General features: G+C 35.8%; 1 protein-coding gene across 10 annotated transcripts in view; it reads left to right on the top strand.

The window, feature by feature from the left end:
• The window catches only part of ADK (adenosine kinase), a 483,942-nt gene that overhangs the window by 382,083 nt on the left and 83,624 nt on the right, over nt 1–18,235 (top strand). For all 10 annotated transcript variants that reach the window (XM_019936015.3, XM_073793430.1, XM_019936011.3 and 7 more), the window contains one exon: nt 13,817–13,852. In XM_019936015.3, coding sequence (XP_019791574.1) covers nt 13,817–13,852 — 36 coding nt within the window. The remainder of the gene's footprint in view (nt 1–13,816; nt 13,853–18,235) is intronic.

Raw genomic sequence — 18,235 nt, 5'->3', positions numbered from 1 at the left:
GTCAGTAAGAATGGAAACAAGACTAGATATTATAGGCCTTATGCTTGTAAAATATACTTGGCAGAATTTGGAAGCTGTCAAGTGCAATGCGACTCTGGAAGTGAGGCAGGATATCTGAGAATGATACCAAACGAAAGGAATAAAGGAAATTACCCCATAAAACTATAAAGAGAGAAAAGATTGAAAAGTTGATAGCTGAATTTCTAGATAAGACTATATAGGGCAGGTAATGAACGAGAAAGAAGATAAGCAACAGAAAGGTGAGAGAGAAAGGGAAAGATGATATGCAACAGAAAAATATGGAGGAGTGTTTCTAGGAGAGGATGGCAAAATTCAAACCCTAAAGCATCAAAAAAAGTCTCATTTTTTCACCTATTAAATTATCCAGTGGAATTGGAAAAATCCAAACAAAAAGGCTTAAATGTGCAGGAGTAAGTGGGGAAAACTGACCAAAGACCTGAAGGAGGGAAAATATTTACTCAGGAAATGAACAGTAATTTGTGATGCAGAGAAATTTAGAGAGAGATTGAAATTACACCTCTGAAGGGATAGAAGGAAACGAGTACCCGTTTTATTTCTTAAAATAATTATTCCTAAATTTTACACTATGCAGAAATCCTTCATCCCTCTAGAAAAGTCATCAAGTCCTATTTGAAAAAGTCAAAAAGAAAGGCCAAGATTGGTGACCAATGGGAAAAGTTTCTAAAATGGATATAGGTAGAAGCCAGTTTGTAATACTATGTGCAATAAGTCAAAATTGCTTTTAACAAAATCCCATCTGTTAGCCCAATCACTTTATAATGTGCAGTACAATAAAAATGCCGGCACTGACCAGAGAGCAGACAGCAGAAGCAAGAAGAACTACAATCCTGCAGCCTGTGGAACAAAAACCACATTCACAGAAAGACAGACAAGGTGAAAAGGCAGAGGTACATCTATGTACCAGATGAAGGAACAAGATAAAACCCGAGGAAAACAGCTAAATGAAGTGGATATAGGAAACCTTCCAGAAAAAGAATTCAGAATAACGATAGTGAAGATGATCCAGGACCTCAGAAAAAGAATGGAGGCAGAGATTGAGAAGATGCAAGAAATGTTTAACAAAGACCTAGAAGAATTAGAGAACAAACACCTAGAAGAATAAAAGAACTAACAGAGGTGAACAATACAATAACTGAAAGGAAAAATACACTAGAAGGAATCAATAGCAGAATAACTGAGGCAGAAGAACGAATAAGTGACCTGCAAGACAGAATGGTGGAATTCACTGCTGCAGAACAAAATAAATAAAAAAGAATAAAAAGAAATGAAGACAACCCAAGAGACCTCTGGGACAACATTAAACGCGACAACATTCGCATGATAGGAGTCCGAGAAGCAGAAGACAGAGAGAAAGGACCCAAGAAAATATTTGAAGAGATTATAGTCAAAAACTTCCCTAACATGGGAAAGGAAATAGCCACCCAAGTCCAGGAAGTGCAGAGAGTCCCGGGCAGGATAAACCCAAGGAGAAACACACTGAGACACATAGTAATCAAATTGACAAAAAGTAAAGACAAAGAAAAATTATTGAAAGCAATAAGGGAAAAACGACAAATAACATACAAGGGAACTCCCATAAGGTTAACAGCTGATTTCTCAACAGAAACTCTACAAGCCAGAAGGGAGTGGCATGATATATTTAAAGTGATGAAAGGGAAGAACATACAACCAAGATTACTCTAAAGAAAGCTGGTGTAGCAATACTCATATCAGATAAAATAGACTGTAAAATAAAGAAGGTTACAAGAGGCAAGGAAGGACATTACATAATGATCAAGGGATCAATCCAAGAAGAAAATACAACAATTATAAATATATATGCACCCAACATAGGAGTACCTCAAACATAAGGCAACTGCTAACAGCTATAAAAGAGGAAATCGACAGTAACACAATAATAGTGGGGGACTTTAACACCTCACTTACACAAATGGACAGATCATCCAAACAGAAAATTAATAAGAAAATACAAACTTTACATGGCACAATAGGCCAGATAGATTTAATTGATATTTATAGGACATTCCATCCAAAAACAGCAGAATTACACTTTTTTCTCAACTGCACATGGAACATTCTCTAGGATAGATCACATCTTGGGTCACAAATCAAGCCTCAGTAAATTTAAGAATATTGAAATCATATCAAGCATCTTATCTGACCACAATGCTATGAGATTAGAAATCAGTTACAGGGAAAAAAAAATGTAAAAAACACAACCACATGGAGGCTAAACAATATGTTACTAAATAACCAAGAGATCACTGAAGAAATCAAAGAGGAAATCAAAAAATACCTAGAGACAAATGACAACGAAAACACAATCCAAAACCTATGGGATGCAACAAAAGCAGTTCTAAGAGGGAAGTTTATAGCAATACAAGCCTACCTCAAGAAACAAGAAAAATCTCAAATAAATAATCTAAACTTACACCTAAAGGAACTAGAGAAAGAAAAACAAATGAAACCCAAAGTTAGTAGAAGGAAAGAAATCATAAAGATCAGAGCAGAATTAAATGAAATAGAAACAAAGAAAACAATAGCAAAAATCAATAAAACTAAAAGCTTGTTCTTTGAGAAGATAAAAAAAATTGATAAACCATTAGCCAGACTCATCAAGAAAAAGAGGGAGAGGACTCAAATCAATAAAATTAGAAATGAAAAAGGAGAAGTTACAACAGACACCGCAGAAATACAAAGCATCCTAAGAGACTACTGCCAATGAAATGGACAAGCTGGAAGAAATGGACAAATTCTTAGAAAGGTATAACCTTCCAAGATTGAACCAGAAAGAAATAGAAAATATGAAGAGACCAATCACAAGTAATGAAATTGAAACTGTGATTAAAAATCTTCCAACAAACAAAAGTCCAGGACCAGATGTCTTCACAGGTGAATTCTATGAAACATTTAGAGAAGAGCTAACCCCCATCCTTCTCAAACTCTTCCAAAATATTGCAGAGGAAGGAACACTCCCAAACTCATTCTGTGAGGCCACCATCACCCTGATACCAAAACCAGACTAAAAAAGATACTACAAAAAAGAAATTACAGACCAATATCACTGATGAATATAGATGCAAAAATCCTCAACAAAATACTAGCAAACAGAATCCAACAGCACATTAAAAGGATCATACACCATGATCAAGTGGAATTCATCCCAGGGATGCAAGGATTCTTCAATATACACAAATCAATCAATGTGATACATCATATTAACAAATTAAAGAAGAAAAACCATATGATCATCTCAATAGATGCAGAAAAAGCGTTTGACAAAATTCAACACCCATTTATGATAAAAACTCTCTAGAAAGTGGGCATAGAGGGAACCTACCTCAACATAATAAAGGCCATATACAACAAACCCACAGTAAACATCATTCTCAATGGTGAAAAACTGAAGGCATTTCCTCTAAGATCAGGAAGAAGACAAGGATGTCCACTCTCGCCACTATTATTCAACATAGTTTTGGAAGTCCTAGCCACGGCAATCAGAGAAGAAAAAGAAATAAAAGGAATACAAGGGCTTCCCTGGTGGCGCAATGGTTGAGAGTCCGCCTGCCGATGCAGGGGACGCAGGTTCGTGCCCCGGTCTGGGAAGATCCCACATGCCGCGGAGCAGCTGGGCCCGTGAGCCATGGCGCTGAACCTGCACGTCCGGAGCCTGTGCTCCGCAACGGGAGAGTCCACAACAGTGATAGGCCTGCCTACTGGAAAAAAAAAACAACAACAACCCAATCCAAAAATGGGCAGAATACCTAAATAGACTTTTCTCCTAGGAAGACATACGGATGGCCAGGAAGCACATGAAAAGCTGCTCAACATCAGTAATTATTAGAGAAATGCAAATCAAAACTACAATGAGGTATCACCTCACACCAGTAAGAATGGGCATCATCAGAAAATCTACAAACAACAAATGCTGGAGAGGGTGTGGAGAAAGGAGAACACTCTTGCACTGTTTGGTGGGAATGTAAATTGATGCAGCCACTATGGAAAACAGCATGGCGGTTCCTTAAAAAACTAAAACTAGAATTACCATATGACCCAGCAATCCCCCACTGGGCATATACCCAGAGAAAACCATAATTCAGAAAGACACATGCACCCCAATGTTCATGGCAGGACTATTTACAATAGCCAGGTCATGGAAGCAACCTAAATGCCCATCAACAGACAAATGGATAAAGAAGATGTGGTACATATATACAATGGAATATTACTCAGCCATAAAAAGGAACGAATTTGGATCATTTGTAGAGATGTGGATGGATCTACAGACTGTCATACAGAGTGAAGTAAGTCAGAAAGAGAAAAACAAATATCCTATATTAATGCATGTATGTGGAACCCAGAAAAATGGTACAGATGAACCAGTTTGCAGGGCAGAAATAGAGAAACAGATGTAGAAAACAAATGTATGGACGCCAAGGGGGGAAATGATGTCATGGGAGGCTGATGAATTGGGAGATTGGGATTGATATATATACACTAATATGTATAAAGTGGATAACTAATAACCTGCTGTATAAAAAAGTAAATAAAATTGAATTTAAAAATTAAAAAAAAAATGTCAGCACTTCATTACTACCTCTGTGCTGAATTACCTTCATTTCCCAGCATTTTGTTAATATGTAGTGAAAACTCATACTTTGTTACAGAGACAACAAAACACACAGGGAAGCACTAGGATTAGAAAATGTGTTATCTCAGATTCTGACAAAAGGTTTGTGAGGAACAAAGCTGTGGGGGGGGGCGGTATTCCCTGGCGGTTCAGTTGTTAGGACTCTGTGCTTCCACTACAGGGGGCCTGGGTTTGATCCCTGGTCAGGGAACTAATCCTGCAAGCTGTGTGATGTGACCAAAAGAAGAAAAAGAAAACAAATGATGTTTGTGAGGTAGAAAGATAGACATTTCTTGAGTCTAGTTTGTAGACTAATGATTGGCTCCCACTTCATAATCAAATGCAGTACTAGCATTTCAAAAGTATCTTTTTAAACCTAATTATCATAGAGGAAGGATTGGTGAATTATGCTTTCAATTAATCCTTTATGGAGGGCCTGCTACATGCTCTGTTGGGTGTTTTCTATCATCTTTTTGTGATTATTTTTTTAGTAGCCTGACATTTGGCTGATTTGTTTTTCATGCACATTAGATTTTTTTTCCTTTGACTTCTTTGTAGTTTCATTTTTGGCGTAGGTTTTGTTTTTTTTCCTTTCCTTGAGAGACCTGTATTCATTGTTACTGCCATGGCCATTTTTGTTACTTCCTACTGACCATTGTGAAAATTCTGAGTTTGTCTGTGTTGGACTTGTTTCTAAGACATAAGTATTACAGTACACTCTGCGCATAATTATTGTGAGTCACCTAGTAAGAAGGAAGAAAATAATACTGGTTATTGGTGATACTTGTATGGAATGTGTTATGTACATATCCATAGGTTAAAAATTCTGACCTGAGGAGGAAGAGGAACTGCCTTTCCTGCCCCCAGCCCCCCTTCCCCACTAGAGGTAGGAAACTAGATGCTTCTCTGTTTTTTACTATATTTTGTTGTGCTAATAAGTCACAGTGTAGTCCTATAAGTTTCTTTCTTAATTTAATTCAGTAATATTTTGGGTTGTGAATGTTACTGTGATTTCCAATTTTATTTCGTCTTCTCCCTCAAAAGACCAAGAGACTCAAAGAGTAGAGGAGCTTTTATGACAGGTTCTGCCGTTAGCGTCATCAGAGTGGCCACAGAAGGTCGGATTGATTTGGCAGTGATTATTACACCTTGACACTTTAGGAAGCTTCGTTCATGGAATATGGAAAATGCAAAAGACATGGGTGCATATTTGAGGGAGAAGAATTATTAAAAAGACACTTAGTAAGAATGCCAGTTTCTCCCCATCATGAGGTCTTCCTTTCCGTTTTTGGTCTAATGTTTAGCACTGATCAGTAATACCTTTCTCATTGCCGCATGTAAACATGTGTCTAAACTTGTAAGAATTGGTTATTTATCTTGTCTTTTACTGTCTTTTTATTAATATGAGTGATTTAGGTTTTAGGGGTTTTTTTGGCCAGTGAATGAAGGAAACAAGACCTAAAGATATACATTTTACTTAAGGCTAACAAGCTGTGTAGCCTGCTTTCCATAGGGCCTTCAGTTCCTCACTGGTAATTCAGTAAAGAAGAAAAATGTCTGTTTTAAAATTTATAAATATTCTACTAATAGCATAATACAGGGGTTGGCCAACTTCAAGTGACCTAACATACATACTTGGAGTCCTGGAGAGGAGAAACAGAACAATATTTGAAGTAATAAAGAGTGAAAATGTTCCAAATTTGAAGAAAACTATAAACCCACAAATCCAAGAAACTCAACAAACTGCAAAAGAAACAAGGAAAAAACTACACCAAGGAACATTATAATCAAATTGCATACAATCAGTGATAAAAAAAAATCTTAAAAGCAGACAGGTTGGTTTTTTTTTAAGACATATCTGTACAGAGAAACAGATAAGAATGCATCTAAAACAAGCTGGACCTTAGAGCACTGAGACAAAAAAATTGTCAACCTAGAATTCTATACCCAGTAAAAATATCTTTGAAAAATGAAAACGAGATAAAGACTTTTTCAGACATAAAACAGCTAAAAGAGTTCATCAGTAGCAGACCAGCACAAACCATTTGGAAAGCCTCAGATCCAAATGCCAGCTATTACGATTACTTGTTTTTTGGTCTTGGACATATTTTAATGTCTCTGAACCTTCAGATTTTCATCTGTGAAAGGAGAAGAATACCTATTTTATGGGATTTTCATGAGGATCAAATGAAATACGTAAAATAATTGACATTTGTTGAGTGCCTTCCTTATGCCAAGCACATGTTATCTCATTAAAAATGGAAATAAAATACCCAATAAGAGGCCTGCTACCCTGATGATTTTCTTATGCTAGCATCTCTTTTTTCTTTCTTCAGCAACTGAAAAACTTGGATTATTCTATAAGTTAGCCCAAATAGCTAGTCAGTCAAATTTTGATGAAGCACTTTTCCTAAACTTGTTTTCCTTTAATTACCACCATTAAATATGCTTAACAGTGGGAATTAACAACTTTCCTTAGTAGAATAGACACGTCTATCAAATCATTTTGTGAAAGGGTTAAGTATGTTCTAAACTAAACCTAATTTTTTTTGGCTTGTAATTTGAGTAATTTTTTTTCAGTCATGTTTATGAAAGTATAATTTATATATGTTTATCTGATTTTTATTATAAACCTAATGGATAGGGGCCATGCGTGTCTTTATAGTTTATACATTGTCCCACAGAGATTTTGGCACTCAGTAAATGTTAAATAATATTTCTGTTCAGCATTCTGCAGACAGGAAGCATATGGTAATAAATGTCAGAGTACAGGTTGAAAATCTCCCCAAAGTTGTATGTTATATTGTTTGGAAAAACCAGTGCAGATATTTTCGTAAATGAAACATTTTAAAAGGGGTTTCCCAGATTTATATTTTCTTTAACAATTTTCTCTAGACTTTGTTTACTTTATTTTCAAATTAAAACTTTTCCTCTTCAGAAATAGTTTAAAATTAAAAGTACTATAACATTAATGCAGTTTCATGAGAAAATATATAAATGATTTTGTAGATAGCATAAAGAAAAAGTAATTCATAGTCTGAAGGATAGCATGAAGAAATATTTAGAGGCTTAAGCAACATAAGTCTTTATCATATATTGTAGGAAAAAAATAAATAGCAGGTAGTTCTTTATCATTAAATGTCAGCATGAATTAGAGGTATATCACTGCTACAGCTAAGAAATGGTTAATCATAATCAGGTATACAAAACCATTTAGATAGTATGTATCTAAATTATCTTTCCATAATTTGCTCACCTACAATTGATTTGTTAGCCACGCTTGTTTGATTTGATTTTTGTGACCTTTTTTTAAGGATTAGCATAATCTGAATGAGAAAATATCTGAATTGGGCCATGTTAGTTAACCTCTCTAAGGCTTAGGTTCCTCATGTCTAAAATGTGGATAGGGAGTCCAGGCACAGCTTAGTTTGGTGCCTCTGAATCAGATTCTCTTACAAGGCTGTAATCAGGATGTCAGCCAGGGCTGTAGTCATATCTCTGCTTGGGGAGTATTCACTACCAAGCTCACTCACATGGCTATTAGCAAGCCCTAGATCCTCTCTGGTTGTTAGTCATGGGCCGCTCCATAGGGGTCCTCACAACATGGCAGCTTATTTCCCCTAGAGCAAGAGCTGAGTGAGAGCGTGTGAGCAAGAGGATGGACAAACAAGACATCCCATCACTTTTGTCAGATATTTGTTAGAAGCAAGTCACTAGGTCCAGCCCGCATTCAAAGGGGAGGGAATTTTACAAGAATTTGAACATCATCAGTTAGGGATCAATGTAGTAGGCAACCAATTCAGACGCTTCTCTACTACGCATATGATCCACAGATAGGACAAATCATTGAATGTACTCTGGATGCTCTGAAATTCATTTGTTTAAATTATCCTAAGATCTTACCAAGATCTTGAATTCAATAGGCAAAATGATTTTACAGTTCACATTAAATATTTTATTTATTCCTAGCAACAATCCAGTAGGTTTTGTTGCCCTCAGTTGTGTTGATATAAACCGATATACTGAGCGACTTGCTCAAGATTACATATCAAATGAGCTGCTGTAAAACAGCAACCTTAGTGTAGGTCTTCTGATTCTAAGCCCTGTACTCTTTCCATTTGGCTGTAACTGCCTCCTGACCAGTACCATCTTGCATTTAAAGCCCTTCGAAAAAGGCATTATACATCTAAATGTATATACAAATTTAAGAATTTTATTTATAGATAGAGATTTTTATACATAGATTTATACAGAGAAAGGCAGATATAGATAACATTCCGTCTTAGACTCTCATGTACACCACACCATTAGGATTTACAGTATTGTTTCAAATATTATCATGTCAAAGTCTAATACCATTGTAAGGTTTGCAACAGCTGTAGCACTGATATACCTCTAGCATAATAGTATCTGTTAGCCTAAAACTATCCTTGCAGGGTAGATTCTATTTGGATGGAGAGATGAACAAACAAAACAGCAGAACTGTTTTGGTGGCTCGGTTCTCCCTTGGCTTCTCCTAAAGCCCTGGACTCCTGTGACTTGAGTGAAGACCATGGGAACTCCAGTGAACTTTCTGCTTCCTGTTTGCATTGGGGTAACAGAATAGTTTGTTTTGAATGGATGGACTGCTTTCGGTGGATAGTCACAGGTTACCTTTCTTTGGTCCTAAGTTGGGTCTTCTCCCTTTTTTGCTTCAGTCCATGAAGTTTCAGCCTATACCCAAGACCCCTTATGTCCACTATCAGAAAGTAGAGTGGTAACATAAGCAAGCAGATAATAGCTCTAACTGGGTTCAGTGCCTTGAAGTGTAGAGCAGGAAGTGGGAGAGCAAGGGTTATGAGCTATGGTAGTGGTGGTAGTTAGTATTTATACCCTTCAGATCACCCTGGAGAAAAGAGAGGTAACCTTTTTAAGGCATTTGCTAAATTCTTAAAATAACTTTGTAATATGGTTAGTAGGAACATCTTTCTTTACAGGAGCAAAAGAATAGTTCCTGCAGCTAATAAGCAAATTTGGCAAAGTGTCAGGATATAAGGCCAATACACAGAAATCATTTGTATTTCTATATAACTAGTAACAAATAATTGGAATTAGAATAACAATATGGACTAGTTATGGTTTTAGTTTGTGATTAGATAATTCTCTATAAAGTCAGGGTATTATCAGACAAAATGCAGAGAAAACAGTTTTCTTCTCAATTGAATATAAAGGAAATTGTTGTCTTTCATACACACAGACACACACTTGAGTTTTTCCTTCCTTTCCTGTATAATCTGAGGATTGTGCTTTTTGGTAGTGGTTTGCTAATCCCTCTAAATAGCTCGTAATGTAAGTATTCCATAGTTTTCATTAACCGCGAATTTCAGCTTTTTTTAAACCTCTACTCAAAAAACCATACTTGGTTGTTGTTTCATCCTTTTAGCCTGGTTGGTGAAGCAGCAAGCCTAATGCAAATCCTAAACAGTGTGATGTAGATGAGAGTCTAAGACTTTAATTATATGTCATTTTATTCACAACACTCAATTCCAGGAAGGAAAAAATGGCTTTGTTGTTGTAAAAGATATATTATGTGAGTATCATTCATTGTAAACCAAAAATGATACTGTACTATAGCACAGACAACAATGGGAACTGATTTTGAAAATGTGACCTGTATGAGAAACTGAATAATAGTGAAAGTTATCAAAATGGAAAGAAGTGTTAATGTGAAATCCAGCCTTCTCAGAAATACTCTTTCCTGGCCTTTTGCTTTTGTTGCTTGTCATGCATGAATGAAAGTGCTGCACTCTCAGGGGAGCAGGAAAGCCTCTGTGTCGGTTGTTTATTTCCTTAATCCCTCCTCCTTTGTGATTTTTGATGTCAGATCTAAAATAGAAAGCCTGTAAATATAATGATTATCACATGGATAATCACCTGCATTAGGAACCGCTCTGCTTCTCTATTCTAACCCTAGCTGTTCTCCACATGTCACATTCACTCTGTGGTTGGATTTTAACTTGACTGCTTCATTAGATTTGTGAAACTCAGTACGTGGCGCCCTGGGGCAGCACAGATGGAGACTTGCTTGTTTTCTTTTCTCACTTTTACTGCGAAGGCACGCTAAAAAGTCCTTTTCAATTTAGTGTGATCAGTTCACTTGGAATTACCCTTGATATTTGGAACTTGTCTTACTATTCTGCCCACCATTTATGCCCCTTTTTTCTTCCCTGATTTCTGACCTAATGCCTTTTCTTTCTGTTTCTCCATGCAGTGAATCTGAAGACGAAAATTCTGCTTAAAATTCTTACTGGGTCAGACTGTTCCCCTGTGTTGTTTTAGTTGTTTTGCTGAGAGGGAAAAATAAATGTTGTTCTATCATTGTATCTACAAACACCTTCAGATCAGAGGTTAGCTGTGGGAAAGTCTGCAGTGATGTGAGCCAGCTGCCTTCTCTAATGGAGTGACTGGGGGCACCAGCCCAAGATCAAAAGAAGGTGGGAGGAAGTCAGGAGATAAGATCTTTTTAAGCCATAGAACAAGTGCTTAGCTTTTCAGTGACAGGGCACAGCTCTGCAAACCTGTGTGAGGGGGCGCTAAAATAGAAAATTGAGTTGACTTTTCTTCAGCATGTCCTTCCTCAGTCAGAAATATGTTGGTGCTTGGAATAGTTTACAGATGTGGAAGTGTCCTAGGGCCCAGTTTCCTTAAAGAATAATGATCTGACATTTATAAATGTGCCTTCTTGCAATTAGTCAGTTCTACTATACCATAACAGATCACAGTCGATAGCTTCTTACATTTGTGGGAACAGAACTGGACATTAAAAAGGCAACTTAACTACTGTATGTGAATTTTAAGTTTTTACGTCTTAGTGCAACTTCAGTCATACAGATTCTTCATAATTAACTTTGTCTTATAGTCCTCTAGGTTTCTTTTGTGCCTCTGATAAAGTTCCATGTAAATAAGTAGTTCTTGCAGGGCTTCTTAGTTGTCTTTTCCATATAAGAATTAGCTTGGTTAGTTCTTGAGTTGGACAGCTTGGAAAAGTTCTACGTTGATATCTTTTGAACTTTATCCTTTTCCTTGACATCCAGGCTAGCAAATATTATTGACTGTGTGGTATACAAGATTCTAGTGTAAGTAAATTGTCAGAGAGGCTAACCTTGCTTGCAACAATTGTCAAGATCATAATTCCATTTTTTTAAAATCTATATCAAGTAAGGTTAACTCAATCAGCCTTATGCTTCTGTAGTCAACAGCCTAAGGAGTTGTACTTTCAGCTTATCACTTTCTATTAACTTCAGTGTTCAGCTGTAATCGTCTGTTTCGACCTTTTCAAACCCTCAGAGTGGTTCTTTAAATTTATATGCTATTAGTATATTGGACCATAAGTGCATACATACTTTTCTTCCCTGTGTTTTCCTTAACATGTAGATGGTACCCAGATTTGTGCTGGAGACATTAAGTGTAGTTTCTGCCTTACATGGTTTGGTGCAGCAGTCGTTTTAGTTGGATCTGCTCACTACTCAGGCTCACATCCCATCCTTCTATTAATATCTCTTGGCAAAGATAATTTTGGAGGAATGTAAGTTAAGATGTAGAGGCTCTTGACAGTTGTCTGCAGTTTTTTTTTTTTTTCCATTTTCAAGGAGGAAGTGGAATGGAAAAGTAATATTGCCTCCATTTTCTGTATCAGTACTAAATGAAAATATATATGCAAAGCAGAGTGAAGAAAGGGAAAGGATTTGGTTACACAGATGTGTTTTTTGTCATTTGATAACCTATTATAAGGGCATTAGAGTATATAATAAGGTTCATCAGATTGTGCCCTTAAGATATATTTAATATTCAGAAAAATATTGTTTTAAAATTTTTAACTGTATTTTTTAAATGATGTTCAACTTCTGTTACCCTGTCATCTTATATCAAAGAGAAATGGGGGGTGGGGACTTTTTATTACAAAAATTTTCAAACAGGCCAAAAAAATAGTAATACTGAATACATCTAGATTCAGTCATTAATATTTTACCATTTTTGCTTCACTTTATTTTTTTTAAGTTTTCTAAAATAAATTACATATATCATGCCATTTTATCCCAGAATACTTCAGGATGCACCTCTAAAAATCTAGAACATTTTCCTTATGAAATCGATAATTCTTAATATTATCTAATTCCCATTTCATAATCAAATTTCTCCACTTGTCCCAAAATGTATTTTATAGCTGGTTTCTTCAAAACAGTTTCCAATTAAAATCTGTATATTGCTCCTGGTCATTTTTCCCCTGCCCACTTTATCATAACATTGACTTATTGAAGAAACCAAGCTACTTGTCCTGTATAATGTCCTGCATTATGGATTTGTTCATTTGCTTTCTCAGTGTATCATTTAACTTGTTCTCCTATCCTCTATATTTCCTGTAGACTGCAAGTTATTAAATAAAATTTTTATTAATTCATGTTAAAAACTTTATAGCTGATGCTGTGTACCTTATACTGCATCATTACAGAAGACACAGTGTTTTTGGTGATGCCATTATTAATGATAAGTGATAGGATCGATCGCTGGTTAAAGTGATGACAGCTTGATCCTTGTATTATAAAGTTATACTTTGCTCCCCATGACCAGCATGTGATCTTTGATACTTTGATTCCATGAAATACCCAGTTCCCCGTCATCCTTTCACCTAATGAATTTAATATCCATTGATGATCCTTGCCTGAATAAATTTCATCAGGGATTACGAAGTGGTGGGTTTTCTGAGTCTGTACATTTTTTAGCAGACGTTTTTCTCTACAGGTATTTTCTCTACGTTTTTCTGTAAGGTATTGTTTTAATTAAAAACATAACCATCAGCATCTTCCTTAGGTTTCAAATGATTTTCTTTGCTGGGGTCAAAACACCTGAACTCACAGTGACAGCTACAGTAAAAACATGTACTATATCTTATTTCAACTTCTGAAGTGTGTTGACATTATGCTGCCTTTTTTTTCATGCCAAGGTAAAAAGAAATCTTTTTTTTTTTTTTTGGTGTAAGAATAAAAATTGAACTATGTGGATATATTGAGATAATTGTGTAAAAAGAAGACTGAATGAGTTTCAAAATGGATTATTTCTTCATTACCTAGCACTTTATAATTAACTGTTCCTTTTTTTTTATTTCAGGAAGCTGCCACTTTTGCTAGAGAGCAAGGCTTTGAGGTGAGTTAACCCACAATTGTACACTAAACAGATCCTAAAGGTTTCTTCTAGCTGATAATGAAGTTCTTTTGGACAGTGATTGATGTGCTATTATACTCTCAGAGCCTCGCAGCAGTTGCCATGGAAACTTGGCAGTCGTCATGGTTTCTTTGTTCTGCCAGCACAGTGTTATGACGCACTCTGCTAGGTCTGCACCCAACATCGCCTACAGATGTTATTTATTGAATTTTGAAAAGCCTCTTGGGAAGCCAGGAGGTTGGGCACGGTTTCAAGCTGCCTCTGCAGATATGGGGCCTGTCAGTTTGTTCAGTTAAAAAGCTACCTCATTAGCTGCATTACATTTCATAAGGATTCACTGCTAAAGCAGTGGTGGAGCAAGACTAAATAGTGAAATATAATGTCATTTAAATAATTTCAACCCTACCACATGTAGATTATCATTATGTAAATTAATTTCCAAAAGTTGTACTTAACAGTTGTTAGGAACTGATTAATTTAAATACTGTTCATATAAACTTCCTGTTTGAATCTCTTTTTTTTCTTCTCTCTTCTTTTTTTTTGATAGCATAAAACATATACATTTTCTGAAACAAACTATTGATACTTGCTTTACTTTCCAGATAATTGATTCTGTTTTCCTCATAGAAATAGAAATATTATCTTGTCAATATTCCAAACTCCATGTGGTTGTTGTTGGCAAAATTAAGCTAATAGACAAGACTATGTTTTTACCTACATAATATCTACCTTCCAGTCCATCATTAGTCCACACTGACTAATCTCAGCGCAGGTTAATTGATAGAGAATTCACTGAGTTGGTGAGTTTTATGACTATCATATTTATTTAGCTAGAATTACATAGAATACTGTGTTCTATACAGCAACTTGGAATGTTTCATGGTAGTAATTTTTTAACATTTAATCTGACTAGAGCTGGAACATACAGAAACTCTCTCCTTATTTGCATACTCAGTATTGTCTACCATCTACAGAAGCTGTGAGCATTGACTGGATATATTAGTAAGCTCACTTTGAACTCTTTAGAGAAAGGTGTTGTATGAAATTGTGATGGAAATGTTATTTAAATGTACAAAAGACAGATTCATTATCAAGCAACAAAGTGATACATGTGTATGTTATCCATGTCATAGGACTTGACAACCAGGCATAGGGCTTCCTTTTCTTGGAGGAAGATAGTGAGCATGTGGTATAAGTATTCTACTCTCAAGATCTTATGAAAAAAACTGTATCAGGGTATGAAACTCTGCCTCATAATGCTCAATTAATGGCAACTTTGATAGTTTCTTGGGAGTTTGCTTTTTTTGTTTTAACATATTCTCATGAATATGGGGTTGAGTCACATGAAGAAGAAGGAATAAAGATTTCCAAGTAATTTTTATCTAATTTAAGTTTCACTTTGTCATTTCCCAAACTGGCAATTGATATACAAGGCTAAGTGTAACGAAGGGAATATTCAATTTAAAAGTCAAATGTTTTGATCATGAAACTATACGTAAATGTTTTCAGCCATGTTTTAAAGTTTCACTGATGTGAAATTTCAGTATTAACAATTAATACTCTCTGTTGTTACATCAAAATTCTCCAAAGATAAAAGGCTGAAGAGTATAAATTTGTGTCCTATTTTCTGTGCTAACATTTAAAAATGTATTTTGGTTCTAGAAAATAACCAATTTTGTAGATGTTTAGAAATATAACATTATGTATAACAAATGATCATGATTCAGTAGTACCTTGATAATAATTTTTAATAGTTTATTAAACCTTACTAATTCATAGTTTTATTGCCCTCTTGAGCTACATGCTTTGTATATGCCTGGTTTAAATACAGTCTTAGCAACAAACTACTTTTTCTATTTTCTACTAACCAGCACCATATTAACCTTTCCGTTAGTTCTTACTCATTGATTCTAGAGTTGTTTCTTTTTACCATAAATCTGCCATAAATGATTACAGCATATAAACAAAGTGATGATGATTATAGTAGGATACCTTATTACCTCCTGACATAGCAAGATGACTCAGTTGGTGATTTGACAATGATGTGTTAGATTGGTTAAAAGCACACGGTGTCTTGACGTGTCCCTTCACGGGTTCCCTAAAATATTATACGCATCACAGAATCTGTAAGAGCCATGAGTAGAATACCCTGAAGTAATAAGTATTATTAATAAAATATAATCCATGTATGGCATGCTATCTAGAGAAACTGAATGATTTTAAAATGTCATGAAAGTTTCCTAAGTTCATTGGATAGGGATATGAAAGCATAGGTTTGAAACTTGGTATTTTTAAAGACTCAAACAAGAATAAATCACTTAACAGTTTAATGTCTATGGAAATGTGTCAGTGCTCTCAAGTGTAGTGTGACAAACTAGACAAAATCTGTCTTATTCCTCCCAACTTTAATTTTACCTCTTAATTTGGGGCATGAATGAGAGGAGAGAAATGAAAAAATTAAAAAAGAAAGGAAAGGTGGGCATTTTTTTCTTCCCACAAATCCACTGTCCTACCCTCATTTTCTGTTATAAATCCCAATCAGTTCCCAAAGCCACTGAGTGTTGCCACTAGTGATCTGTCTGCTAAGAGACCAATCTAAATGCCTCTAAAAATAACCAGTGTTTATTCATCAGGAAATATCTTCAGCAGCGTTGTTTATGATATTCTGGTTAGCTTCTCTGCAAATTTTAGATAATCTTTCTTTAAGAAAAAAATCTTGGACTTCCCTGGTGGCAGAGTGGTTGAGAGTTCGCCTGCCGATTCAGGGGACACCGGTTCGTGCCCCGGTCCGGGAAGATCCCACATGCCGCGGAGCGGCTAGGCCCGTGAGCCATGGCCGCTGAGCCTGCGCGTCCGGAGCCTGTGCTCCGCAACCGGAGAGGCCACAACAGTGAGAGGCCCGCGTAACGCAAAAAAAAAAAAAAAAAAAAATCTTTAATCTTTAAAACGAATTGGGCAATTTTCAGTAAGAAGAGGTAGCTTAGGAGGGCACTGGAGAATGAGATAAAAACTGGAGCTGGGCAGAGCACAAAGCAGAAGAGAGAGGATTTATATATATATATATAGGTTGATGGAAAATTGCATAGTGCCCTGTTTTAAATGACAGACCTGCTAAGAATTTAAAATGACAATTCTTTGGGTAAAAAGTTTCGTGAGGCCTTTTGTTATTTTGGAAAATCGGTTCAGACTGCAGTGTTTTTAAATCAACCTTATCTTGAACTGATTAAAGGTTTGTATTTTTAGAACCTAAATAAAAATAAGGTACTTAGTAACATGTTTCATTATGAAACCTTTTTAAAGCAGTATTGAAAATTGATTTAAATTAAAGTGAAGGGCATACCTCCAAAACCTAAATAAAAAATATTTTTTATATTTTCATTCTCAGTGAAATAGAGTATATGCCAAATGATGAAGATAACTTATACCTTTTCTATTGGATCAGTTATTCAGTTTTACTCCAGGCAACAAATTTTAATTTTCTTATTTTAGATCTCTAAAATACAATACTTCTAACCATAGAGGAAATAAAGCAATCTTTTAACATTTTCCTACTTTCCCTACAGCCCATGACTCTACCCAGAGGCTTCCAGGCTTGTAGTCTTTCTCTGAGCAATGACAAGTCTATCATCTTATACCACTGAGAGAGGGAAGTATTGAATTGTGCTATCCAATATGCATCTACTAGTCACGTGTGGCTATTTAAATTAAAATTAAATAAAATTTAAAATTCAGTTCCTCGGTCTCTTGGCACATTAGAAGTGCATGCATACGTAGATAGGGACTACCATATTGGACAGAGCAGATATAAACATATACATCATCACAGAAAGTTCCACTGATCAGCACTGGATAGCAAGTCCAGAGAGTTTCAGGAGATATTGATTCCCAAAGAATTCTCCAAGATTTTTCTAAGGTTCCTGTGTTCCTTACAAATACAAAGAATGCAGTGAATGATCACCAAGAGTTTCTGGAAATAAGACACTAAGTCAGGTCATGCTGGCTAAGAGAGTACAATGCTGCTTCCTTAGGTGACTGAGTCCCAAATGACAACAGTTTTAAAACACTAGATTAACAGAAAGAGATACGATAGTCTTCAAATTCTCTTCATTTAATCACTTACTCATTCAACAAATATTTGCTGAGCACTGACTTTCTGCCTAACACTTTGAAAACTTGAAAAATACAAATATCTAGCTATGCCAGAAAAAAGCAAAACAAACAAACAATAGGGAAACAAATTTGAAACAGAGGGAACAAGAGTACATAGGCCCACAGACACAAAAGAGCATAATGTACTGTGTACTCCAGGAACTGACAGGAGGCCAGTGTGACTGGAACGGAGTGAGTGAGGAGGAGGTAGTATGA

The sequence above is a fragment of the Tursiops truncatus genome, chromosome 16 (genome assembly GCF_011762595.2).
Source record: "Tursiops truncatus isolate mTurTru1 chromosome 16, mTurTru1.mat.Y, whole genome shotgun sequence".
Taxonomy (NCBI): Eukaryota; Metazoa; Chordata; class Mammalia; order Artiodactyla; family Delphinidae; genus Tursiops; species Tursiops truncatus.
Note: the sequence above shows the minus strand (reverse complement) of the source record. Positions and strands in the feature narration are given on the sequence as shown.